At 39.3% G+C, this 27201-nt stretch overlaps 1 protein-coding gene across 1 annotated transcript in view; it reads left to right on the top strand.

Annotated features, from left to right (window-relative positions):
• The window catches only part of ARIH2 (ariadne RBR E3 ubiquitin protein ligase 2), a 62614-nt gene extending 35613 nt beyond the window's left edge, over positions 1-27001 (top strand). The window contains exons 5-16 of the mRNA XM_006892927.1: positions 3578-3641; positions 5287-5437; positions 6128-6249; positions 7092-7201; positions 11876-11993; positions 14604-14654; positions 14746-14767; positions 15758-15909; positions 16374-16517; positions 21104-21172; positions 26299-26382; positions 26591-27001. Of these exons, the coding sequence (XP_006892989.1) occupies positions 3578-3641; positions 5287-5437; positions 6128-6249; positions 7092-7201; positions 11876-11993; positions 14604-14654; positions 14746-14767; positions 15758-15909; positions 16374-16517; positions 21104-21172; positions 26299-26382; positions 26591-26662 (1159 nt within the window). The 3' untranslated portion in view covers positions 26663-27001. The remainder of the gene's footprint in view (positions 1-3577; positions 3642-5286; positions 5438-6127; positions 6250-7091; positions 7202-11875; positions 11994-14603; positions 14655-14745; positions 14768-15757; positions 15910-16373; positions 16518-21103; positions 21173-26298; positions 26383-26590) is intronic.
• Positions 27002-27201: the final 200 nt, after the last annotated feature.

The raw sequence follows: 27201 nt of genomic DNA, 5'->3' as shown, positions 1-27201 counted from the left end.
ACTGTAATCTGAGAAGTGAGCAGTTCAAATCCACCAGATGCTTTGCTGGAGAAGGAGGAACAATCTCCTCCTGTACCTGTCAAATCTGATTTGACGGTACACACACACACACACACACACACACACTAAAAATAAAATAAAAATTAAAAAAAAAATTCCATACTTTCTCCAAACTCCTATTTTAGGATAGTGAAGTTAGTTTTGCTTTTTTGCCATTGTTACATTTAGTTAGTTGCTCTTCTTACAGCATCTTCAGTAGCTTCTTTCGGATACATCAGGTGAAGAATCCATTTTCACCTATTGTATATTTTTCTTCAAAAACTGTCCCCAACATTACTGCAAACAGGCTGTTAAAGTGTCTCCTCCTATCTCGTAGAAACAGACCACTTGAGGCACAGACCTGAGAGTATCTAAATCCCTTGGAAGTTGTCAAGATGAGAAGTTTCCCTCTTTCAGGGAGCTCTGGTGGCTTGGTGGTGAGGACTTGCATTGCACACGCAAAGGCATGCAGTTTTGAATCTACCAGCTGCTCCTCAGGAGAAAGACAGTCTCCTCCCATGCAGTTAATTGCCTCTGTAAACCTGGAGAGTGAGCTATGAGTTGATTCCAACTCTATAGTACATAACAGCAACAACTTGTAGCCTTTAGGGAGGGAGAGCCCATAAGAACCCCTCAACACTTCAACACTCCTCTCAGAAGCATATGGCTCTTGCCCAAAATTTCTCAGTTTTTGTGCTGTTGACATTTTTTGAACTGTGTAATTCTTGGTTATGGATACTGTTCTGTACAAATCCCTGGCTTTTGTACTGCCAGGTAATAATAACAACAGTAAACCCCTTTCAGTCAATGACAATACCAAAATAAACCCAGAAAACAACTTGATATTGTTAAATGACCCCTGAAAACAAAATCTTTATTAGAACCACTGGTCTCACCTCACTACTTTTATCTATCCTTTCAGGCTGTTGTGAGTCTTTATTTATACAAAAAAGTCACACCTTTTCTTATTCAGGCCAGACACAGTTGAGAGCTGGAGCAGGTCAGCATATTTAGGAAGGGACTAATGAATTTCTGATTGGAAAAACTGCACTGTCACTTTCTTTGTTTAAGAACTGAATATATTTAGATAGACTTTGAGGTGAACATTCACTGCCTATGTAATTCTTAATGGTACCCAAAATGCTTGGGAGCTCTGGTGGCCTAGTAGGCAGGAAGCTTGGGCTGCTAACCCACAGGTTGGCTGTTAAAATATACCAGTTGCTTTGTGGAAGAAAGGTGGGCAGCCTGTGACACCGAGCCTCAGAAAACCCACTGGAGGGCCATTTATGAGTCATTTTTAACTTGATGGCAATGAGTTTGAGTTTTTGACCTAAAAACTCTAGAACTGTGTAGGTTCTGGTGATGGGGCATCTCTCACTATTCCGTTTGGTACCCTCAAGGACTGAGGAAATGTAGATTGCTGAAGATACTAAGGATATATACTAGTGAAGGAACTAGAAGTAAAATGAGTCAATAGTTGAAGGAAATATTTTGTTGAGGTAGAGTATAGAAGTCACATAAAGGAGATAATAATTCTTCTGTACTATGACTCCTGGTACCTTAGTCCTGATATCACCTTGGCTTTATAAAGTGCTTTCAATGCCACATGAGAATTTTCGTTTTTGTTTTAATGTATTGATAACTCAGTATTATTTGTAGTCTTAGATTGCTTTTAGTTTTGCATGCTTTTAGAATTTGGAGAGCATGGTATCATAGCTGTGTATTTTTGAGATTTCTTTTTTATAGATTTTTTAATTAGCATCATTGACTACTTCTATGCCATCTTCCTGTCAAAGGACATTTGTGGTGTTTTTCTATTTTTGCTATTAAAATAATGCAGCTTTGATAACTTTTGTAGAAATCTTCTATAAGGGCAAAAACAATGTGAAGAAAGCAGAATCTGACCTCTATTAACTCCAGAAAGGGGAACTGTCCCCATCAACAACATCCACAGTACCTAACTGATAGCTACAAGGTCAGGCATGGTCTCCCAGTGTCCTGCATCCACTTTTCACCAATTCAGACACCAGTGTTACTAGTATCTGGGTCCAAAATTCATTTCACTGACCACACAGACTTTGTAGAACCATACTCAGGCTGTGAGGTTTATTAGGGAACTCAACAGGCCACAGCTCAAGATAGCAACAAGTAACGTTATATAATCAGTAACCATACAGCTCTTCAGTCCAGAGAATACTAACAGGCTTTACAGGTTGGCAACAATATACAGATAACTGTTTAATAACTATACAATTTCCTCAGTCTTCCAGCAAGTTTGAGTGAAGGCCTTTGGCTCTGGTTTCGTGGAATAGTAGTCCTAAGTCAGGTACATCCAATTAAACTAGCTTTAGTCCCAAATCAGACCAAATATCACTGGGCTTCTCAATCTAGACAACTCTGCTCTAGCAAACTTGGGCTAAATCAACAAGTCACTCTACTACAGCCATTTGGATGGCCTCTCCTGCTGAGGAAGCATTTCTTCTATTTAGTTCCCCATCTCAGGCTCACACAGCTTAAAGATATACACAGATGCATCAGACAGATCTGAGTCAGGTTAACGTGTTTGCAGGTCAGAGTTGAGGCAGTTATCTAAACAGTGGCCCATTTTAAGCAACAGAAAGCCATAGCAGTAGATCCACTACATCACAAACTCCTAATTTTCTAACATCAAATATAGGAAATACATTGCTGAGCTATAGGTTACATGCATCTTCAGCTTTATTAGATAATGCCAGATTGTTTTACAGAATGATTATACTGCTTAACACTCCCACCAGTTAGTATGAATGTTTGTAATATTTTCAGATTTAAAATTTGCAAGCTGGTGAGTATAAAGTGTTATCAGATTGTTTTTCATTTCAGTGACCTTGATTATTTTTTTTAATCCCTTCCGACCTTGATTATTAAGGAGGTTGAACATCTTTTCATATATTTAATGACTACTTCTGTTTCCTTCTTTGTGAAATACTTACCATGCCCATTTAAAAAAATTACTTTTTGTTGTAGAGAATATATATCAGAACATGTACCAATTCCTACAATGAATAATTCAGTGGCATTTATTACATTCAAGTTGTATGATTTTGCATACTTTTAATGATTTTATCTTTTCAAATTGATTTTTAGGAGTTCTGATTTATTCTGAGAACTAATACTTTGTCAGTTATATATGTATTGAAATACTTTCTAGTTTATGGCTTGGCTTTTCACTTTACAGTGTCTTCTGATTTAAATGAAGTCATACTCGCCTGTGTTTCCAGAAAGAGATTTAAAGTAGATCTATTATTCCCTGTTAAAGTATTTATCTTAACAGTTCATTCCCTTAAACGTAGTTATTCATTGTCTGATATGAACTGAGAACTGAAAGTGAATAAGGAATTTGTATTAAGGTACAAGGAAGCTTGGGTTTTTGAGGAGATAATTGGAGACAGAGGCCTTTCAGTGGAACCACTGCACGTTTGTCTATCCTGTTTTTGTTGAGAGATAAAAAAATTTTTATCTTCAGTTTCTGATTCCCTTTATTTCTGCTTTTTGTTAGATACAAGTCCAATTCTGCTCAGCTGCTCGTTGAGGCTCGCGTTCAGCCTAATCCATCAAAACATGTGAGTGTCTCCAGTTTTAGTGAGGCTTCCCACTGGACCTGACTCTTGCTGTTTGTCCCAGTATAAGCTATAATCTTCTTTTTCTGATATAGTTTGGAAAGTTTCCTTGTAGATGGGAGTATGTCATTGCCTGCGCTTGTGCCCTCTACAGTCTCACTTTCTTACCTGCATTATACCTCACCTGTACTGTTATTTCAGCTGGGAGACGTGTTGTCCTGTACCTACTCTTTGACTCTGCTTATACCTTTCATATCCTGGAATGTTGCAGGCCTTATTTCCATCTTTACTTGTGGGAATAAAACTTGCCTACAAAGGTTCAAACCCAAAGCTACCTCCTTTTCAAAACCTTTCTCCTGTGATCACTACCTTTGCAACTCCTCTGGTTTTATCTTTAAATCTTCATATGTATCTTGTGCTTTCTCTCTCATCTCTTTAGCGCTTTTGCGCTCTAAGAGCGGGAATTATTTAATGCACAGCAATTCCCTGTGCATCTAGGAGCCCACCAGACATTTTTTTAATGAATGAAGACCATATTGAAATTTTTAGAAGGGAAAATCGAGGTCAGAGATTACCACATAACTTCTGCAGTCTCTTAGGAAAAGAGTTTCCAAAAGCATCATGGATAAACCGGAGAATACAGTGCTTTTCCTCAAATTAGTGGGGGATTTTATTCCCAGTGTGCTAACAAAAACCTAATGTAAACTTACAGTGGATTTTTCCGTTGGTTTGTGGTTTTGGCTGTGGTCCCCGACATCTTTTGCCATTTTGTGTACCAAGTCATGGATTCTGGAATTTGACCACATTTCTCTAGAAGAGTTTCCTTACTCATAGAAGTGTTCTGTCACCTGCTGAATGAAATGTCTGATATTTTTTCATTATGTTAAATTGTAACTAGGTAAAACTTAATTTTTTTAATTTTAGTTTACCTACATGGAGAAACCACTGTCCTTGACAACTGCAATGTGGACTGCTAGAACCTCTGTAGATATGGCCTCTAAAAATGTGATTGTTTGTTGTGCTTTTTCAGGTATTAATCTTTAATATACTGAGTGTGGCATTCTACAAATAACCTCTAAAGAATAAAACCTGGTCTAAGTGACCTCATTCTTTTTTCTTTTAAAGAAAAAATTTTTGACCTTAAGTCAATTCTGACTGATAGTGACCCTTCAGGACAGAGCAGATTTGCCTCAGAAGGTTTCCAAGGCTATAATTCTTATGAAAGTGGATTGCAGTTTCTTTTCTCTTGTGGAGTGACTGGTGAAGTTCATCTAGTCTTTAATTTAGCATGCTAACCACTGTGCCACAAAGGGCTCCTTGAATGACCTCTAAGGACACTGGTAATTTGGGAATTCTGACCTTTTCAGGGTGGCTTCATAAACTAGTGTACACTAATTTTCATTTTTCTGCCACCTTTCTGCTTTTCTGAATCATAGTGATTTTTCAAGCCCTACTCACATGTCACTGCCTTCAGGTGGCCTTCCTGGTATACCCTCTGCTCAGTGCTTTTGGAATTTACAAAATCTACACAAGGCCATTGAGCTCTGGCATTTGTTGCAGGGTTAGGATCCCTTCCCATGTTTCTAGCTACTTGAGGCAAACCTGTGGCCTGCGACCTGCTGGCTCATGTGGCTGTGCCTCTCCTCAGGTCCCTGCAGCCCATCCCCCTCACCACTGCGCAGTGTGTATGCAGTTTGTGCGGAAGGAAAACCTACTCTCTCTGGCTTGTCAGCACCAGTTTTGCCGCAGCTGCTGGGAACAGCACTGTTCAGTACTTGTCAAGGACGGCGTGGGCGTGGGTGAGTCTGCTACAGACTTTGCTGAAGTATTTATCGTCTACTATGCCTTTTCAAGTACTAACTTAAACTGAGTGTTTTATTCTGACCCTGATTGTGGTTCTGAAATATACCAGTTTGAATATTGGCAAAGTTTTCCACTGTCCTCAGCAAAATAAGAACCATAAGGATATTGTTGGGCACTTATGTTAGTTTGAGCACAAACTACATTCTTTAGATTTTTTCAGAAAACTGTTCCCTTAAGCTGCCTACCCTGTGTTGATCCCTGAGTGGCAGCTGTAGATGAGAAATACTTTTTGTTGTCATTTAGGTAACAGCATAATTCAAATTTGATAATTACAGGAACATTTATTAACATTGTAACTTGATGCCATTGAAACCAAATGAACATCACATAAATTGGTATCTGTAAAAACTCAGTGTTGGTGATGATCAGTTGCACATACTATTAAACATCACAAAACTATTGCTAGTCAAGAACCGTATAGGATTTTTTGCAGTGCTGTTAGTGATATATATGAAATTTGAGGTCATGTTTTAAGTTGCAGCACTTTGCACATATGTTCATTTCCCTCTCTTTGAATAATTTCTATTGGGTTAAACAATATAAAGAACTAGAATTTTACTTGTTGATTGTTGTTAAGAATTATCTCCTGCAATATGGTTGGTCATTAGGTTATCTTTATTCAATAGGGGTCTCTTGTATGGCTCAGGATTGTCCACTCCGAACACCAGAGGACTTTGTGTTTCCATTGCTGCCTAATGAAGAACTAAGAGATAAATACAGACGCTACCTCTTCAGGGACTATGTGGAGGTATGACCTGATGTGTTGACTCCTTGTATCTTCCTTTTATCAGAATTGCTGCGGTTATATGTAATCATTTGAGAAAAGAGCTCACATTTAGTGAAAAACACGGGCCCCTGAGTCAGAAAGTCTAAATCCCAGTGTCCTGCCTGATCTCTAAGCCTCTTCTATGTATTGGACAGGCATTTCCACAGTTAAATAAGGTATTAATATCAAGGATATACAGTCAGGTATTGGTGCCTAATTTTGTTCACTATATGATTCAGCAAGTGCTATTGCTTCTTGAGCAATTTGAAAACTTACTAACGATCCTAGCATGGTTAGTTTTAGAGTCCTTCCAGTCTTGTTCTACCTGTTTAAACTGGTTGTTTTCATATTACATTGTTGTCATTTTTCTTTTATACCTAAGCTTATAGATTGATTACTGGTCTGTGTCTTTTTGTGCACAAGCTACAGGGCAAACAAAACCTTGTTATTTATCCCATTTGCTGCTTTTGGTTGATTCCTAAAATCTATTGAACCCCCCACAGTTGTCTTGTGCACACTTGAATGGGATCTGTTCTTTTCCAACCTGGTCCATATGTACTGTCATCACAGATAATACACAGTTATCCCATTTTAGAACCTAATCTTAGTTTATCAGAGTTTTAGTGAGTTGCTACTTAGTTTGAGGCTAATTATTCACAAATTCTTGTTAAATTTGGCTGTCTGATCTTGATGACATCTTTTCTGAATTCCCATACTCCTTGATCTGTCATTAACTAGAACTGTATGTATATTATTCCAGGGAGCCTAATGTGGAAGCAGTGAAGAGTAGATGTCCTCATTATTTCCCTTTGGTGTGTTCACAGAGTCATTACCAGCTTCAGTTATGCCCTGGTGCAGACTGCCCCATGGTCATCCGTGTACAGGAGCCCAGAGCTCGCCGAGTACAGTGCAATCGATGCAACGAGGTCTTTTGGTAAGAGTGAGTGGTGTGAGTACAGAGCAGCCCTAGATTCCTACACCATCCTCCTAAACAGCTCTCTTGCTGCTGCCCTTTATGAAGGAGGGTCTTTGAGAGGCAGGGTCTCTGAGCCAGAAGAGCAGCTTTACTCTAAAGAAGAAGGTTTGTGCTCATATTATGTTGCTCAAGGTGTTTAATGCATGTTTGGTCTGGCGACGAGGAAGTGTCACAGATTTTGGGATAATGTGTGATAATTTATGCTAGTAAAATTCATGGCTTAGAAATTGTGTGGATCTGTGTGGATATGTATACAATATGTATCTCTGTGAACAGATAAATGTCTGAAGAGCTATAATGTTTTATCTTTATCCTGATTTAGGCTAATTTTTAAAATTATTTCTCTAAATTGTGATTTTCATGAAAGTTTACAGAAAGGTTGGATTTTCATTTCTTGTTGCACATTTTCCCTCCTTGCCTTTTCCCACTACACTCAGGCTAATTTTTTTTAGATTATAATATATAAGCAGATTCTACCTAATGCAAAGTTTAACTCTGATTTCTTTCTTTTTTTAAAAAATTGTGTGTGTGTGTGTGTGTGTGTGTGTGTGTGCGTGCGTGCCGTCAAATCAGATTTGGCTGGTACAGGAGGAGATTGTTCCTCCTTTTCCAGCAAAGCATCTGGTGGATTTGAACCGCACACCTCTGGGATTGCAGTGCAGTGTCTTGCCACTAGGCCACCAGAGCTCACCAAGTCTGATTTCTAAGATAGGTTCGTTGTAGTTGAAAAATTAATGAACAATGTTAAAAGAATGGCCAAAAAACACCATGACTTTTTTTAAAAATTGTGATTTTTTCCCTTTTTTTTAAAAATTTATTTTATTTCATTATTTTTGTGTGTACCGTCAAATCAGATCTGACTGATACAGGAGGAGATTGTTCCTCCTTCTCCAGCAGAGCATCTATCTGGTGGATTCGAACTGATAAATTGTGATTTTTATAAAAGTTTAGAGATAAGTTGGATTTTCATTCATATATTGCACACCATTCATTCATTTATTCATTAAACACCAAGATTGATCTTCTTTATATATATATTTTTTTTCTTTATAAAGGTTTATAGACTTAACAGTGAGAAAGCAACATTCAAAACCTGTAGGTAGGGGAGCTCTGGTGGCCTAGTGGTAAGAAGCTGCACTGCAATCCTAAAGGCATGCAGTTCGAATCCACCAGATGCTCTGCTAAACGAGGGATGATATCTTGTGCTAGTCGGATCTGATTTGATGGTACACAACAAGGGGGGAGGGAAATCTATAAGCACTTGTCTCTAAACTACATAGACTTAAAAAAAGAAAATAAAAACTACATAAACTTGTCACTAAATTAGTTTGCTAGCCAAAACGCTAAGGCCATCAGGATTTTGAAAGGGAAAACTACAAAGGAACATACAAAAGAGCTTTCTTCTGTCTGTTGTTGCTAGGTGCTATTAAAATTGATTCCAACTCATGGTACAATATCGTGGGTCACAGGGCCACCTGACAGAAGCAGAGTTCAGCTAGTAGTTGAGCACTTAACTGTTTGCACCACCCAGGGACTCCTGTCTTTATATAAACAACAAACCCTCTGCTGTCAAGTTGGTCCAGACTCATGGCAGCTCTACATTATGTATCTGAGGCTGTAAATCTTTATAAGGGGAAACTCCCTGCCTTTCCCCTGTGGAACAGCTGGGGGATTCAAATTGGCAACAGTTAGCAGCTCAATCAATATATTATGCATTACACCATCTGAGCTCTTTGGTATAAAGATTCCAAAACTATGTACAATGTGGTTATTATGTCAGAACTGTAGAGTAGATGGGGTAGTCATTTTTTTCCCCATATAAAAATGTGATGAAATACAGGCATTTTAATGTCGCCTTGAGTTTGTTCTTACTTTTATGTTCCTGTCAAGCTCTGCAGTTTCCCGCTGATCGAGCATGAAATGAGGAGGCAAATTGTTAGGTGACCTGAGGCTGGGCAGGTAGTCACAGCAGATTAGAGCATCAAGTTCTTACTTGTTAAACTTTTTTATTGTGATTTGAGTGTAAGTTCATAGAGCAGATTGGTTTTCTGTTCAAGCATTCATACACATTTTATTTTATGGCTGTTAGAGTCTTCGCGTTGTAACAGCCCTGTATCCATTTCCTTCCTGTGATTCTTCGTTCTGTTCGTCCTTATGTTTATCCTGCCTTATGAGTTTTATCCCTGGACAGAAGCTACCTGTTTGATCATGTATGGTTGATAGTTCTAAAGACTGAGTTTTCCCCAGGTATTATTTTTACCCTTGTTGGCCTGGCTGTTGTTTAGCTGAAGGTTGAACCACGGAGGTGAGTTCTGTTCCAGCCTCAAAGGGTGACTGAGGACCATAGTTTTGGGGGCTTGACTGCTCTTTCAGATTGGTGAGCCTGGCCATTTTTAGGATTTTGAGTTTTCTTCCCTAATGTGTCCCACTGTGTCCAGTCCTTCCATTGTGATCCCCTTCAGAGTGTTCAGCAATGGTAGCTTGGCACCATCTTATTTCTTCTAGTCTCAAGGTTATGGAGTTTGAAGTTTGAGAGTTCCACTAGTACTGTGGCCTAATTGTTTCCATGTGTCTTTGATTTTCTTTTTCTTTGCTCCATAAGGGAAGAGACTGATAGGGTCACCTTCCAAAGCAGTTGTAGAGCCTTATGTTTATCATAATCCTTTCTGCATCAAGCTTGAATGGAAAAGCAGAACTGTTTGCTTTTAGTGGACTTGTCTGTTAAACAGTGTGGCATTTGAAGAACTTTTTAATATTTCTTTTATTTTATTATTTTTTGTGCATGTACCATCAAATCGGATCTGACTGGTACAGGAGGAGAGTGCCCCTTCTCCTCCAGGAGAGCATCTGGTGGATTTGAACCGTGCACCTCTGGAATTGCCGTGCAGCTTCTTGCTACTAGGCCACCAGAGCTCCCTTGAAGAATTTTTGTATTACATAAATAATATATTATTAAAAGAGGAGAAACTGAGAGCTGGATGAGTGCTTGTTTTAATATTTGGCATTTTCCTTAGCAACACTTCTGCTTTAAAAAAAGTTGTTACATTTTAACTTTTTATTTGTTAAATTGAAAGAAAATCATTGTTGCTTCCCTCTTTTAAATGGTAGTAGGAAATGATTGGTATACACCAGGAAAGTATTCACCACTATCAGTGCCAGGTGTCTTAGGTGAACAAGTGTTGGTACTTAGACTAGTAAGCAAATAAACTGCACATAACCTGGAAAGGGTGGCATGCAGAATAAAGAGGAAAATAGGAAGGAGTGCCTTCCTGGTGAAAGGCTTGGGGAGAAAATGGCGAAGAAAGACTTTCCAAAGGAGGTGAGCCGCAGGTTTTCCTGGAGGAGGAGTTGCTGAGCTGTTTGTGGAGAGAGTGGTAGGGATGACTCTATACCTACAATGTTTTCTGACACCACGGAGTAGATTATCCTTCATTGAACTATCTTAAGTGTTTAAATTAGGTGTCACTGAAATTAATTGTATTATACCATCAATAGCTGATTAAAAAGAACCAAATATTTCTACTTTAAAAAAAAGCAGTAGTGGCACAGGATACTTGCAGTTAACATTTTGCTTCCCTGTGTTGTCACCATAGGGAGTATAGGAAGAGAGGCTGGGAGATTGATGAATGCCTGTTGACTAAAATTAGATCCATTTAATTTATCTTTGCTCTTTCTGTTTTCAGTATTTAGGAGCTAGGATAATCCTTTTACAGAAGGAACTAGCTGAATGGTTCATGTTAATTTAACCCATCCAGTCAGTCAGTATGTTGAGAATTGCTAAGGTTTTAACTGAAGGCTTCCCAGGTGATAGGCGTTATCCTAGTCCCTTTAACTATGTTATCATGTTGATGGAGGATTTTAACTTTTGTTACCTTTGTTTTATATTTGAAGAAATCAAGACTAAATCATGACTAAAGACAGTCATGGTTTAGGTCAAGATACGTTGTCCTAATCTTGCCTCCCTGGAAGATTCTGGTAGGATTCCTGAGAAACTACATGGAAATGTGTGTATGGGTATACATGTGTCAGCCTTTTAAGATATTGAGGGAGTACATGCATGGCCTACCAAAGGTTAAGAGTCACTGATATATTTCTTTTCCATCCTTCATGTCCTACATTATGTATTCCTGTCCCTGGATGTGTTTATATGTTTAAAGGCCCTTATTATCTGGAGTTCTGGTGACTTGGTTATAAAGGAAATTAAAAGCATAAAAGATTGACTCCATAGGCTAAATTTCAAGGTGATCAAGTATATTATGGCCCCTTATTGCACAGATTCTGATGTGTGCATGTGTGGCTGGCAGGTGAGAAGTAGATTCCAGGCTTGACTTAGGATCTGAGCCATGGCATCCTTCATAGAGCACCATACCATGCCCCATGAAAGGTTGAGTTCTGTGTTGGACATCTTTTCTAGAAGCATTGACATGACACAAGATATTTAAAGTAGAAACCTTTTATTTGAGAGAAATTCACATAATATTTCCATGTAATTCTAGGTAAGTAAAGGTCTCAAAAACCTGCCTCTGTCTTTGAACAACTCTAGTTCAAGATCAGTTCTTGGCCAAAGAAAATTGAAAACATGAGACCCTGACCTGACTAAGTATTTGAATGTTTTTCTTTTCTGATTTTAAGTTTCAAGTGTCGTCAGATGTATCACGCCCCCACAGACTGCGCCACAATCCGGAAATGGCTCACGAAGTGTGCAGACGACTCTGAAACGGCCAACTACATTAGTGCTCACACTAAAGATGTAAGGACCGTATCTTACCTGTCATGGATCTGCCCTTAGAGCTGCCCACGGCCTTGCCCAGGAGATGTACCACCTGACTGCAGGACCCTCAGGGCCTGGTGCCCTTGCTGGAAACTGCCAATCTTTCCCTCCACTTGGCAGGATTTGTGGAGGTTTATTGTAGCAGAATTTAGATTTGGGTGCATATATTTTAACAAAACATTGAAATATGTGGAAAAGGTTGATGCAAAGAAGCATTAAGCAAAGAAAAGCTAGTCTATTGAATGCCTGCTAGGATTTAACATCCTTGGGAATCAGGTAGATAGATAATAGTCACAGGTGATAAATAGCAATGGAATGGAATGGAAGCCCAGGCCTGCCCAGTTCGTATGCTGAAGCTTCCTATGAGAAGTAAGGCTTGTGGTCTCGTGAGTCCTGGACAACGAAGAATCCAGTTGTTCTACCATGTGCGTAGTCGGTGCACTCATCAGTACAGCTGTGACCATGACATCATTTTCTTAATCTAGGTTCTCTAGTAAAGCAAAAGCAGAAAAATGTATGTAAAGAGATTTATTTTCAAGAAATAACACATGTAGTTGTAGAACCTGGCAAGTTCCTAATCTGTGAGTCAGGCATCATGCTGGAGGCCTCTCCTGACTCGTGTGATTTCAGGGTCTGACAAACCCAAAAGTGTCCAATTAGGAAGAAGGCTACTAGCACATAGGTTGGAAGGTAGCAAATCCCACAATCTGCAGGTTAAGCATCAGGCTGTTTGGCTCATGTTTTAGAAACCAAAAGTCAGAAAAGTTAAATGCAGTTTTGAGAGAGAGTGAACTTGGCTGAAATGGCCATTAATGTTGCATGTATACCACACTCTGCAAGGAAACTCCTTTGTATGTGATTGACAGCTCATGTCAGATCACAGAATACTGGGGTCAATGCATAATATCTGCTAACCCACTGAGAGGCATGGCCTGGCCAAGCTGACACAGAACCTTAACAGTGCAGTTGTCCCTTGTTGGTGCCTTTTGCTTGTCATCTTAAAGCATACACACTCTCTGAATGAAGATAGTTATAAAGGCAAGTTTGTACCAAACATTATATAGTTATATAGCTAACATGCATACAACTGAAAAAACACATGCCACTTTTCCATCTTACCTTGTGTAAGTAATGGAATAAGGGAGGGAGGAACACAAAAGTACTTGCTTTCTCATTCTCATGTACATGCATACTTATGCATATACATGTATAACAAAACAAAGAAGAAATTCTAATAATTACAGTCCTTGATTCTGCAACAGGCCAGGTATTTAGGATTGCCACCTTCTACCACCCATTCTTTATACCCTTTTCTCTCAGCAAATGCCTCAGCTGTTTGTGGTTCTTGACATATGACCCAAACCTCTGTTCTTGAGGGTTTAATTTATTAGTAGTCCTGTTGAGTTGCAGTAGTTTTCAATTAATTTTAATTACAGAGCACAGATGTACTAAGAGATGTCCTATACAATCTCCTGTATTCCAGACATACTCTTCTTTACCTCCTTTATGTAAAATCAGTTCTGTTTTCCCTTAATCCTGACAAGTCACACTAGCCTGTAGAGTAACTCCTTTCTTTTCCTGTTGATCTAGAGGCGTGAGTCCAAAGTGGCCAAGTGCCATTTTTAACTTGCAGTTCAGTGGAATCAGTATTGTCTCCTGGTGGAGGCCTTTCTCCCTTTAGAACTAAGACATCAAGACCTGCACAACATAGAGTCTTGGGGATAGGAGGCAGAAAGTTTGCAGGTAACAATGAGTGGGGCCACTCCCATGTCCATACCTTGATTCCTAGACCCATGAATCCTGGCTGTGGGGAAAATTTTGAATGCTAGTTTCAAGTATCTGTTGCCTGCTGTAGAACATTGCCCCAACTCAGCAAGTTATCTGCACCTAGTTAGAATCATAATTAGGTCTTTCACAAGGCTATTGCATTGTTCTGTCAAGCTAACTGCTTCAGGGTAATAGAGAAAGTGTTAAAACTGGTGAAAACCATTAGCATAGGCCATTGCTTCCATTCATTTCTAGTGAAATGAGTTACTTGATCCAAGGCATTTCTGTATGGAGTACCATGATGATGGAGAATTACTAAACATAATTGTCCTGATGACAGTAGGAGAGTATGACATCAGGCTGGTCTTTGCATCACTGCCTGAAGTGGCTAATGTCTCTCAAATGAGAGCAAGCTTTCCAGGCTGTTTTCTTCCTATCTTTTGGAGTAGAAGTCCAGGCAAGCTGACCAAGACTCAATTAAGAGTGGAGCTCTTGTACTTTCTTTGGCAGTTTTCCCAAGTAGGGAGGCTTTCTACTCACTAGACCTGTGCTTAATCTGAGTGACTTTGGGCAGGGACAGATGTTGGAAGACTTAGCAGGGCTCAGCTAGTGCTTCGAGTGTTTCAAAGCCAAACTTGCTGACCTCATTTCCTTGAATTACTGTTCCAGCCTCAGCGACCTGCCACATTTAAGTGAGATGGTCCTCCCCCAGAGGTGCTCGCACGATGAGCTACTGGGCACGGGTGCCAGGAGCTTTGTGTAATTTGTCTTAGAACCAGCCTGATCGTGTGTGAGCCTAATGGCGCCCTTCTGTCTCCTCAGTGTCCCAAGTGTAACATCTGCATTGAGAAGAACGGAGGCTGCAATCACATGGTGAGTACACATGCCTGTACATTCTGCATGTGTGTGTGTAGCCTTCGATCAGCGTGTCATTAACATGTTCTTTTCTGTTTTCCTCTGACAGCAATGCTCCAAGTGTAAACACGGTGAGTCCCAGGTGTGGTGCTCAAGGCCCAGTGTCACACTCTATGTTTCGTGGGTTTGGGGTCTCCATTGCTGGTTTAGTGAGTACTCCTATAGAGACATGACAAAACATAGAGGGCCCTAGGCACTTACAGCCGTAATGTGCCATAAAACAGCTCTTTTTGTTGTTGTTGTTAAGTCATTCATTCATTCATTTTTTTTTTTCATAATCTCACTGCTGTTCTGCTGAAGGCCCATAGTCAGAAGCCAGGTTTGGTATTACTTTAGAGCTTCATGATTCTTCAGTCATCTCAAAGATTTTAATGTACATTTTAAAAGTTCTTTTTGCCAAGACAGGTAAGTAGCATGGCCATATCTTGCTACTTACTTTACAGCTTGTTAAAGCAGGTTGTACATTGTTTTGCTAGTGGTAATAAAACGGTTTGTTTTCTTTGAGAGTTTATAAAGTTTTCAGAAAGCTTTGATTTATCCTTTTTATATCACAGTCAGAAACAGGTCAAGCACAAATAGAATCTTTGTTTTTGCCAGACCAAGTGAAGAAACACATTTCTTCCAAGTAGAGAATGTATTCAATTATATGTCCTACACAGCTGCTTAACAGTGACCAGGAGGCCATAAAAATATGTCCTTGCTAATGGTATTTATTTGCTCTCCCAAGAAACTTGTAAAAGCAGGTCAGCATGGCACCGTCTTAGACAAGAGCAGTGTAGACTAAAGACAGACCATAAATAGCAATAGATTTCTTTTTATGGAGTCTTCACTCTGTGCATGTATGTTTGGAGGGAAATATATTTAAATCTATGAATATGGCACACAGTTTAAAGAGGATTGAAAAAGTCACACCCCTATAATAGGGACCACGTTTGTAAGTGCCTGACAAGTCCCAGTGTTCTCCACAATCAATCTCCCCATCCCTTACCTTGTTATATAGTTCTACCACCTATACAAGTAATCCTAAGGTATTACAGTAAATGATGCTTTGTTCTGCGCAGACTTCTGCTGGATGTGTCTAGGAGATTGGAAGACCCATGGCAGTGAATACTACGAGTGCAGTCGGTACAAGGAGAATCCTGACATCGTCAACCAGAGCCAGCAGGCTCAGGCCAGGGAGGCCCTCAAGAAATATTTGTTCTACTTTGAGAGAGTAGGTTTCCTCTCCTGCAATTGCTCCTCTAGCTTGGGCTACTCCAGCTGACCAGTGGGCTGGGATTCATAGTGACTGGTACCCAGGGTTCCCACAATAAACTAAGGTGCTGCTTCCTTAAATCAGGCTTTCAGCCTGTCCAGGATAGTCAAAACTAGCAAGGAAGGACCTGGTGCTAACCATGGTTGGAAGATAGATTATCAGATAGTTTTCTATCCTGTACCATAAATTGAGGGGGCATTTCCTTCTAGCAAAACCCTTCAGAAGCCCAAAGAGCATACACTTTCTAAACACAGTAAAAAGGTGGATGTCTAACTTTGCTTAGTCCTTAGTAACAGAATTCTATTGCCCAGAGGAATGATCAGGCAGGAAGGCAGCAGCCCTCGGAGATAGTTAGATCTGTGCTAATCTGTTGTGTGAACCTGCACTCTACAAGTTTTTAATCTTTGTCTTTTATCCTGCAGTGGGAAAACCACAACAAAAGTTTGCAGCTGGAGGCACAGACATATCAGAGAATTCATGAGAAGATTCAGGAGAGGGTCATGAACAACTTGGGGACATGGATTGACTGGCAGTACCTACAGAATGCTGCCAAGCTCTTAGCCAAGGTATGAAGCACAACATTCTACCACCCTCCACTGAATTCCTGGTCCTGTCAAGCCCAGACCTCCAAGGAGGGTGTTCTGGCTGCTTGACAGCCCTATGTGTTCCTGGTTATGAGTCTACCTTTACTTGGATCACATCACTAAGGACCAGCCCTCTGCTGTATATATGGGGGATTTCCCAGAAGAAAATAACTCTGCAGTTTTCTCTTCCCTCAGGGAAGGAAATGCAGGAAAATCTAAGAGCCCTTTACTTCTTTTTTATCTCTATTCATGCCTCACCCACAAGAAAACAGGACAAATGTTGATCTAGGGTTGAGCTCAACTTGAGAGGGAAGAACCACTGAGACAGCTGCTGGTAATTGCAGTTTTTCAAAAGAGTGTTCTGTGGCTATTTTATTTCATTTTTGCTTTTGTCTTTCCCCTAGCTCATCATCTTTAACATGACCGAATTTTATTCAGGACCAGCCTATGTTCTTGTTAAATGACATTGAGTCAACTGTGACACTCATCATGATGACTGTATGAAGAACCTGTGGAGACCTTAACCTCTATTCTGTATCATCCTCACAATCTCTGCCGTGCAGCTCTGTTAATGTCACTGTCAATACATCTTGTTGAAGGTCTTCCTCTTTCCCTCCACCTTTCCAAAGTTTCACCATTTTTGCCTCTAAGTTGTACTTCCTTCAAGACAGATATTTGTTTGTTCTTTTGGCACTAGTCCATAGTGTGTTCAGTGTTTTTCTCATAATGACTCAAAGGTCCAAAGACTTTGTTTTAATCTTTTTTATTCATTGTCCAAGTTTCATATGTACACAAAGAAATTAAAATTATCATGGCTTGGATCAGGCCTTTAAATGGACAGCATTAATTAATTAATTAATTGATCTCTGTCTGCCTGAAACAGTATAGGAAAACAGAGTCAAGAACAGAAAGATAAGGAATTCTAATTGTGTCCAGTGTCCTCTGTAAACAACTGCCTCCTTTGCAAGAAACCAGAAGAACTGGATATTTAGCTACCACTACCAAACATTTTGACCAAAGATTTCATATCGAAATCCTGATCAAAGGGGTAAAATGCAGAACAGAGTATAAAACTCATATGGATTCCAGACTCCCTAAAGCGATGAAGATTGGCTCAAACTCTGAAACTATCATTCTGAGATAATATTTAAACTTTAAATTGTAAACCAAAATAACTCCTAAAATATTCCTAAAATGAAAGTTTATCTTTTTTTTTACTATTTACTGTGTAAAGTTTATTAACATTTGAACAACAGTTTATTTTAACTAGTGAAAAAGTGTTTACCTTGAGCATTAAGCTCTTTTCAGAACTAACTATGGAAGTAAAATGACAACATCAACTCAAAAGGGATTTTAAGGGGCGGTGAATTTATGCTAATAATGGAGAAGAGTAACTTTTTTTTAAAAAAAGGATTATGAGAATTATGGTAAAATTAGAAAAATTCAATCAGTATCACTAAATATACCAGTAGAAATATTGAAACGGTGTATGTTTCCTTGTGTATATTCTCAAGAAAATTATATTTAAAAATGAGTATATCCCTAGGCATAGACTTAGATAGCTTTGTGTTGTGATTTAATTTTCTAGAGGGTCAATTTTGGGTGTAGGTTTATTGTTGTTGTTTTTATTGTGCCTCTTGCCATTTTAAATTCCCCAGATGGCACTGCTTCTTTATTTTACTTACTCTGCAGGCTGCTTTTATATGTGCATCTCTGCTTTTGTCATAGGATTTGTAGCTTCTGTTTAGTGAGTTAATAAATGATTTAGTTATTAAAAAATAAATTGACAGCATTGCTCTTTCATGCTTTAAAGAAATCTGACGTCTTTGCTCTCTTACATTTTAAAAATCCTTGAGAGCATATTTGTTCAAAGGAACACATATTTTGACTTTTTCACTACTTCATGGGTATTGAGTGTAGAACCAGATCAAATTGAAATCCTTGACAACGTCTATCTTTTCTCCATCTATCATGATGCTGCCTCTTGGGCCAATCATGAGGATTTTTGTTTTCTTGAGGTATAATACATATAGACTACTCTTTGATCTTTTTCATAAGTATTTTAAGTCCTCTTTACTTTCTGTAAGCACGGTTGTGTCATCTGCATAAGTTGTTGATGCATCTTTCTCTAATCATGATGTCACATTCTTCATCATGTAGTCCAGCTTTTCAGATTATTTTCTCAGCATGTAAATTTAATAGATATGGAAAAAGAATTCAATTATGATGCATACCTTTCCTCATTTTAAACCATGCATGCCTCTTGGGCTGTTCAAATGACTGATCTACGCCTAGGTTTCTCAAGGGTACAGTTTGGGAATTCCTGTTCTTCGCAAAGTTATCTGTAATCTATTCCACACAGTTGAATGCCTTTGCATAGTCAGTAAACGACAAGTAAACCTCTCTCTGGTATTCTTTGCTTTTAGCCAAGATCTGTCAAACATTAGTTATTATTTGTTCCATTGCTGCTTCTGAATCCAGCTTGAAATTCTGGTAGTTCCCTTTCTATGAATTGCTCCAGCTTTTTTTTTAAATGATCTTCAGCAAGCTTTTATTGTTAATTTCTGCATTCTTTCGGTGACCTTTTTTAAAATGGTCATGAGTATCTTCCAGCCAGTTGCTAAATTTCTCAGCATAAACTTGTGAGCATATCCAGGGCCGCATCTGTTTTTTGAAACATGAATTTCTTCTTTGATTAATATTGGTTCTTGATCTTATGCTTCTTTCTGAAATGTTTCAGTATCAGCTAGTTCTTTTTGGTACTGTGATTTCTTGTATATTCCTTCCATCTTCTTTTGATGTGTCCTGCATTGTTCAATATTTTGCTCATAGAATTCTTCAGTATTGAAATTCGAGGTTTGAATTTGTTCTTCAGTTCTTTCAGCTTGAAAAATGCTGACCATGTTCTTCTATTTTTATTTTCTAACTCTAGTTCTTCGTACATTTCATTATAGTAGTTCTCTTTGTTTCTTTGAGCTGCCCCCTTTGAAATCTTGAGTTCGTCTCTTTTACTTCAGTATATCTTCCCTTTGCTTAGGGCTTTCTGCATTCTGGTGCAATGTTCAGAGGCTCTTCTGGTATCCATTTCAGTCTTGTTTTTCTTCTTATCTTTATAATGACTTTTTTTGCTTTCTTCATGGTCCATATTCTTGATGTCATTCCACAATTCATCTGGTGTATGGTCCTTAGTGTTCAGTGTCTATTCTTAAAATGGTTTTTAAATTCAGGTGCAAGGTCGTGTTTTGGTTCTTGTGGGCTTATTTTCATTTTCTTCAATTTCAGTTTTAACTTGCATGACTTATTATGTCATGGTTATAGCCATAGTCAGCCCCTGGCCTTGGTTAGAATGATAATATTATGCTTTTCTCACTGTCTGTTTCTGTAGGTGCAGTCATTTCTATTCCTGTATATTTTGTTTCATGAGATCCACATTTATAGTCACTGTTCCTGTTTTGTAAAAAAAGTATTTTCAGTAAGTCATTTATTGTACAAAATTCTGTCATACATACATTCTCCAACCTCATTTCTGTCACCAAGGCCATATTTTTCAACTAATAGGTACTACATCTTTTTTTTCCAACTTCCTGCATTTCAGTCATCAATTATCATTGTGTTTAGATTGTATTTTTTTATCAACTTGAGACTGAAGTAGTTGAATGAGATTCTCAATTTCTTCATTTTTGGCTCTAGTGCATGATATATCTATTTGAATAATAGTTGTCTTAAAAGGTCTTACTTGTATGGTTATTGATGTTATTCTACCGCTGATACCGCATTGTACTTTAGGAAAGATGTTGAAAAATTGTGTGTGTGTGTGTATGCTGTAAATACACTTTTAAAAAAAATTCTTTATTAATTTTAGTAAAAATGTATAGAGACTTTGGATTTCCATTCATTCATTGTTGCACTTTTCTCCCTTCTCCATTCCCCCCAAAATTTCTTTTTTGACATTTAATGCCATACCATTCCTCTTGAGTTTGTCATTCTTGCATAGTAAATCATGTGACTGTCTGATTCAAAACATCCTACCAATTCATTTAAGCTCACTAATGTTTAGAATGTAGGTCTTTATGCATTGTATTTCATTTTTGTGGTGGTTTTGTTGTGGTGCTTTGGTTTTTTTAAGAATACTTTTGTGTTTCATTTTTTTATTCTAATTTTTCTAGATTCATACTTTATACATTCCATGTTCCAATTATAAATGGATGTTTATAGCTGTTTCTCCTCATTTTGTCTCTTGCTACATTAGTAAACATTGAATCTTACCTTAGTCTTGAAATTATATTGAAATCTGACTGTGATGATTCAGCTGATATTTCAAATACTGATGTCATAGCTTCCACCATCACAACACATAAGCCACCACAGTCAGGTAAACTGACAGTCAGGTAGTGGTGTCTGTTTTCTTTCAATTATCCCATTGTCTTTCCTTAGTGCATCCTCTCTGACTTGACTTAATTTTTTTTTACAGTCATGCATACTGAGCCATGCCTGCTTGGTGAAGAATTACAGACACCACGTGAGATCTATGTGAATTACAGTTACACGATCCTCTTCTTTTTTTGCAGTGTCGCTATACCTTGCAATATACATACCCGTACGCATACTACATGGAATCTGGGCCCAGGAAGAAACTGGTAAGGAGCAACCCCTCTTCTCTGCTTTTGCAGCTCCCAGAGCTGCCCTTTCAGTGTTGCTTTGCAGGAAAGCAATTTCTGACACACTCAAGCCTATTACAGCAGTCACAGTGTCAGTCTGTCTGGTTGAGGGTCTTCCGCTCCTTCAGTGACTCCTCCACCTTTCCAAGCATGATAGCCCTTTCCAGGGAATAGCATCTCCTAGTGGCATGCCAGAATTATGTGAGATGAAACTTTATTATCTTTGTCTCTAAAACAAGCACTCTGGCTGCACCTTCTTCTCCAAGATATATTTGTTCTTTTATTAGTCCATGGGATATTCAGCACTCTTCTCCAACACTACAAGCCAAAAGACATCAATTCTTCCTCCATCACCTTTATTCATTATCCAGCTTTCAGATGCATGGCTTGTGATTAAAAAGACCATGGTCTGAATCAGGCACACCTAAGTCCTCAGGGTGACATTGTTGCTCAATATTTTGGGAGAGGTTCCTGATTGCAGACTTTCCCAGTGAAGTATGTCATTGGGAGGATACAATTGAAACAAAAATGTCCACTCTTACTGTGGAGATAGCCAGAATAAATCTCAGTGCTGCCATTTTCTGTCATAAGAGAAATTGACCTCAGCCTCTGAATATTTATTATTTTTAATTTATTAATTTTATTTGAATGAAAGTTTACAAATAATACTGATTTTTTTAAATCATTTATTCTTAGAGATTTGTCTCCTAACAGTAATTACAATTGATTAATGTAATTAATTAGTGTCAATCCCTTATTGTATATTGCCTTTCTCTTTACCCAACTTGTTTTTATTCTCCTCTCCTTCCCTTCTCATTCCTTTGAACCCTCCAAAGTAGATTTTGTGTGTAAACTTTTCCTTAGTGTTTTGTAGTAGTCTTATTCCATAATTATCCTTTTGTGACTAACTTATGTCATTCAGCATAATAGTTCTAGATTCCTCTCTTCTGGGCAGTATTTCATGAATTGTCGATACTGTTTCTCTGACCCATAGTACTCCATTGTGTGAGTGCACTTTAGTTTCCTTAGCCATTTGTCCATTGATGGAAATGTGCATTGTTCCAGTTCTTTGCTTTTATAAATAATGTTGCCGTAAACATGGGTGTCAGTTTATGTTGTAACTCTCATTTTTAGAGATACGTACTTAACTATTGAGATTGCTGGATCAAATGTTATTTCTTTTTCCAGCTTTTTTAAGAAGCACCAAAATGTTTTCCATAATGATTGTATCATTTTACATATTCCCACCATTAGTGTATGAGCATTCCAATCTCTTCACATCCTTCTGAGCACTTGTTTGATACCTTACTTCTGTTCTGGGCAGGATGAGATGATACCTTGTTTTGATTTGTATCTCTCTAATAACTATTAGAGAACTCTGGTGGTCTAATAGTAAGAAGCTGGGCTGTAGTCTCAGCAGTCGGAGGCTACCACTGCTCCATGGGAGAAGGATGGCATTCTCCTCCTGTGCAATTAACTGCCTCTAAAAACCTGCCAGAGGCTCAGCTATGGCTCAGTTCCGATTCTATGGTCCATAACAAGAAGTGAGTTAGTAGAGAGCTCTGGTGGCCAGGTAGTAAGAAACATTGGTACAGTCCCTAAGGCACACAGTTCAAATCCACCAGCTCCTCTGCAGGAGAAAGATGGGCAATCTCCCATACATTTACTGCCTCTGAAAACACACTGGAGGTTCAGCTGTGGTTTGCTTCTGATTTGATGGTACTCAACAACAGTGGCTTAGTGGTAAGGAGTAACGCTGCCAGCCCAGAGATAGGAGGTTCAGATCCCTGAGGAGAAAGGTCAGCAGTCTACTCTGATATGATTTACAGCTGCTGAAAACTCGCTGGAGGGTTAGCTATAAGTCCCTTTCAACATGGCAATACATAACAATAACAGTAGTTAATGGTCTTGAGCAGGCATTTCTTCAGGTGTTTATTGGTCATCTGAATCAATGTCTTATTTGGTGAAATGTCCATTCCTATTCTTTGCCCATTTTGTGACTAGGGTATTTGACCTTTTGCTACTGGTATATTGGAGTTTTCTGTAATTTTAGAGATGAGTACCTCATCAGATATATCATTGCCAAATATTTTTTCCCAGTCTGTAGGTTTTCTTTTTACTTTTTTGAGAAATCAGGAGATCGCAGTCGACTAGTTTATCCTCACATGTTAAGCTATATTCAGTTGTCCATGTATGTCATTGATTGGACCTCCTAGATTTGTCCCACTTTTCCTTTGATAAAGTTTGAGATTTTGTGCCTAGTTCTTTGATTATTTTAAGTTCATTTTTTTTTGTATGGCATGAGGCATGAATCTTGGTTCCATTTTTCTGTAAATTGGTACTCAGTTGTGCCAGCACCATTTGTTAAAGAGGTTATCCTTTCCCCACTTAATAGATTTCATCTATTTGTCAAAGGTCAGTTATTCATAGATGGGTGGATTTATTTCTGGGTTCTCAACTCTGTTTCATTTCTCAGTGACCATATTTAAAGAGTGACTGAGGGTGAAGTTGGCTCCGAAGCCTGAAAAGTTCTGTGGTCACTTGGTAGCCAGGTGTCCAGCTTTGGGAGGACTTCAGACACATAGTTTCTAAGTTGATCTTGGTTTAATCCTGCATTTTTTTTTTATTTTTTTCAGCTTTAAAGTTTTAATTTTATTTGATGACTTATTTATTCTCGAGCCATAAGTTTTTGTTTCTTCAGTTTCTTCTGGGCAACCTCCTCTTCTGGTTTAGGAACAATCTGTTCCTTTTCAGTAAGGATCATCTCAGTATGGCAGGGGGAGCTCATGTAGGGGTTAATTCGACCATGAGCTCTGTGCATGCTGCGGCGCATCTTGGAGCTTTGTTCACCTGGATATGCTCAATGACCAGAGAATCAACATCTAAACCCTTAAGTTCAGCATTACTTTTGGCGTTTTTAAGCATATGCAGCAAAAACTCAGCACTCTTTTTGGGCCACTGACCCTGTGTCCAACCCCACTGTTTGGCCTGGGCACATCTACCAACTCCACCGTTGTATCGTCGGAAGGGCTTTTGCACTGCTTTTGCAAAGTGACATCTTTCAGATACTTGGTGGCTTTCCGGATATGCATACCCTTGATGGCCTGGGCAGTTTTTCGGGTGTTCTTAAAATGGACCCGGAGATTTGAGCCTCTTGATTTGCATGATTTTTGGGGGTTTTCCGGGTCAAGCGAGTAGCGAACCATGTTGGCAGATTACCTGAAGCCGCTCACAGGAAAAGGAAGAGCCTTAATCCTGCATTTTATACATGAGCTATTTCCCTCAATTGTAAAGTAAATCATTTTTACTGGTTAAATGTTGGGAAGCACAAAAAGGTATTTGCATCATCCATAATCGTCACCAAAAATGACCACTCTTAGTATTTTTTATCCCTTTATGAATTATTACTATTGATATTATTGTATGTATAACATTTTATTATGTTATATATGTTATCATGTTTTGTGCTAATGCGAAACCTATACTTGGACCAAGAGGCAGTCGTCAGAACAGAGCAGGGCAACACTGAATGGTTCAAAATTGGGAAGGGTGTATGCCAGGTATGTGTCCTGTCTCCATACCTTTTCAACCTGTATGCAGAGCAGATTATCCGGGAGGCTGGGCTCTATGAGGAGAAGCGTGGCGTTAGGATTGGTGGAAGATCTATCAACAATCTGCATTATGCGGATGACACAACCCTTCTTGCTGAAACTGAGGAGGACCTCATGCACTTATTGCAGAGGGTCAAGGACTGCAGCCTTCAATATGGACTGAGGCTCAATGTCAAGAAGACAAAGATTCTCACCACTGGACCAATCAGTAGCATCAGGATGGATGGCGAAGAGATTGAGATTGTTTACAGCTTCAGTTTGCTCGGCTCCACGGTCAATACTCTTGGCACCAGCAGCCAGGAAATAAAAAAACGTATTGTGATGGGAAAGTCTGCTTTTAGGGACCTATCTAAAGTACTCAAGAGCAACGGTGTCTCTCTGGAGACTAAGGTCCGCCTGATACAGGCCATGGTTTTTGCAATCACTTGTTATTCATCAGAGAGTTGGACAATGACTAGGGAGGATAGAAGGAGAATTGATGCCTTTGAGCTGTGGTGCTGGAGAAGAGTATTGAATGTACCATGGACTTCCAAGAAAACAAACAGATTCATCCTAGAGAGGGTTAAACCAGGCTACTCCTTGGAGGCAAGGATTCTGGGGCTTCGTCTGACATACTTTGGACATGTTGTAAGGAGAGACAGGTCCTTGGAGAGGGACAGCGCAGGAGGGGAAGACCTTCTATGAGGTGGATTGATTCAGTGACTTGGGTAATAGGGATGGGTGTGTCAGAGGCAATGCGATTGGCACAGGATAGAGCAGGGTTTAGGGCTGTTGTACATAGGGTTGCTATGAGTCGCAAACGACTTGATGGCACATAACAACAACAATAACATTTTATATATGTATGTATAACTGTCACCAAGACCGGGACTTTTTTAAGATGCTGCGTAAATATTATTTGGAACATTATTTTCTGTTTTTTCAAGATTATAACTGAGAATTAAGGCACATCTTTGAACATAAAGCTCTATCTCTTTAAGTGCAATTCCTAGATGTAGAATTATTAAGTGAAACAGATCTGGTCTGACTGATACAGGAGGAGATTGCTCCTCCTTCTCCAGCAGAGCATCTGTTGTATTTGAACCGTGTACCTCTGGGATTGCAGTGCAGCTTCTTGCCACTAGGCCACCAGAGCTCCCTAGTTTGTATATTCTTAAGACTCTTGATTTACAGATTTATGGAAGGGCTGATTATGTGAAAGGTATGTCTTCTGAATGGAGATAATACTTGTAATGATTTGTATTGCAACATATTTCCCTCTATATTGGAACAATTTCTCTTTGGTGGCTTAAATTCTTCCCCCTCTGGCCATATTCCCTGGTTAGCCCTTAGCCTGGATTCTAGCTCTTGACCCAGGGCATAACACCACCCTATGCTTTGCACAGCATTATTAGCATTTTCTGTAGCTGGTCTGAGGTCTAAGGTGCTGTGCTATCCCTCTGCCTACAGGCTACAACCTTTTCTCCTTTTGATTTTCCTGCTCTGCCCATACAGTTTGAATACCAGCAGGCTCAACTGGAGGCTGAGATAGAAAATTTGTCCTGGAAAGTGGAACGTGCAGACAGCTATGACAGAGGGGTAAGTGCCTGCAATTCTCCTGGCTTCTGGATTGCAGGCTAGGGCAGAATGGCATGGTAACAGGGGACAGTAGTGGCATGTGGCCTGCACAGCGGGAGGGCACTGCTTTTGAACCCTCTAAACACCCTGATATAGTGAGCCTGGCTTTGGCTCTGCTTCTTAATCCTGACTGGACCATACAAACCTCCATCTTTCTTCCCTGGTACAGGACTTGGAAAATCAGATGCACATAGCAGAGCAGCGGAGGAGAACCCTGCTGAAGGATTTTCATGACACCTAGGTCAGGACGTGGACATGCTGGGGTGAGGAAGATGTAGCTGAGAGATCTAGCTGCCACACCGCATGCGGCTCTGACTTTCACAGCCCCAGGCCACAGCCAGGGCCTGCTCCTGAGAAACACTGGCAACACACCTCGTAGTTGATTTCTGTTTTCTTCTCATCTTTTTGCTTTTTGTTTCCACCAGGGTAGAAGCCATAGTGAATTGGTTTCTGTTCAGGATTTTAAATTCCCCTGGATGGTTGTTGGGAGGGAGGGGCAGTTTTTTTCTGAATGGCTTTTAATAGTATTAGATCATTACAACTTATGTAATTTTCAAAGGTTGTACCATTATACAAAAAAGAAGGAAAAAGAACATAGAATAACAAAAAGCCTTTTAAAAAATAAATTGGCATTGGAGTGTTTCCCCTCTAGCTATTTTACTTAGAACATAACATTTGCTCCCGCCCACCTGCCACAGAATGTCCTGCAGAAAGGCCTCTGTGGCCTCTGATTTCCAGAGTCACATGTATCTGTCCACAGTTGGAGTTCCAAGGGAAGAC

The sequence above is a fragment of the Elephantulus edwardii genome, unplaced genomic scaffold, assembly GCF_000299155.1.
Source record: "Elephantulus edwardii isolate Elephantulus edwardi_28Jun2011 unplaced genomic scaffold, EleEdw1.0 scaffold00121, whole genome shotgun sequence".
Classification (NCBI taxonomy): domain Eukaryota; kingdom Metazoa; phylum Chordata; class Mammalia; order Macroscelidea; family Macroscelididae; genus Elephantulus; species Elephantulus edwardii.
The sequence above is the reverse complement of the archived record's forward strand: the minus strand, read 5'-3'. Positions and strand labels throughout refer to the sequence as shown.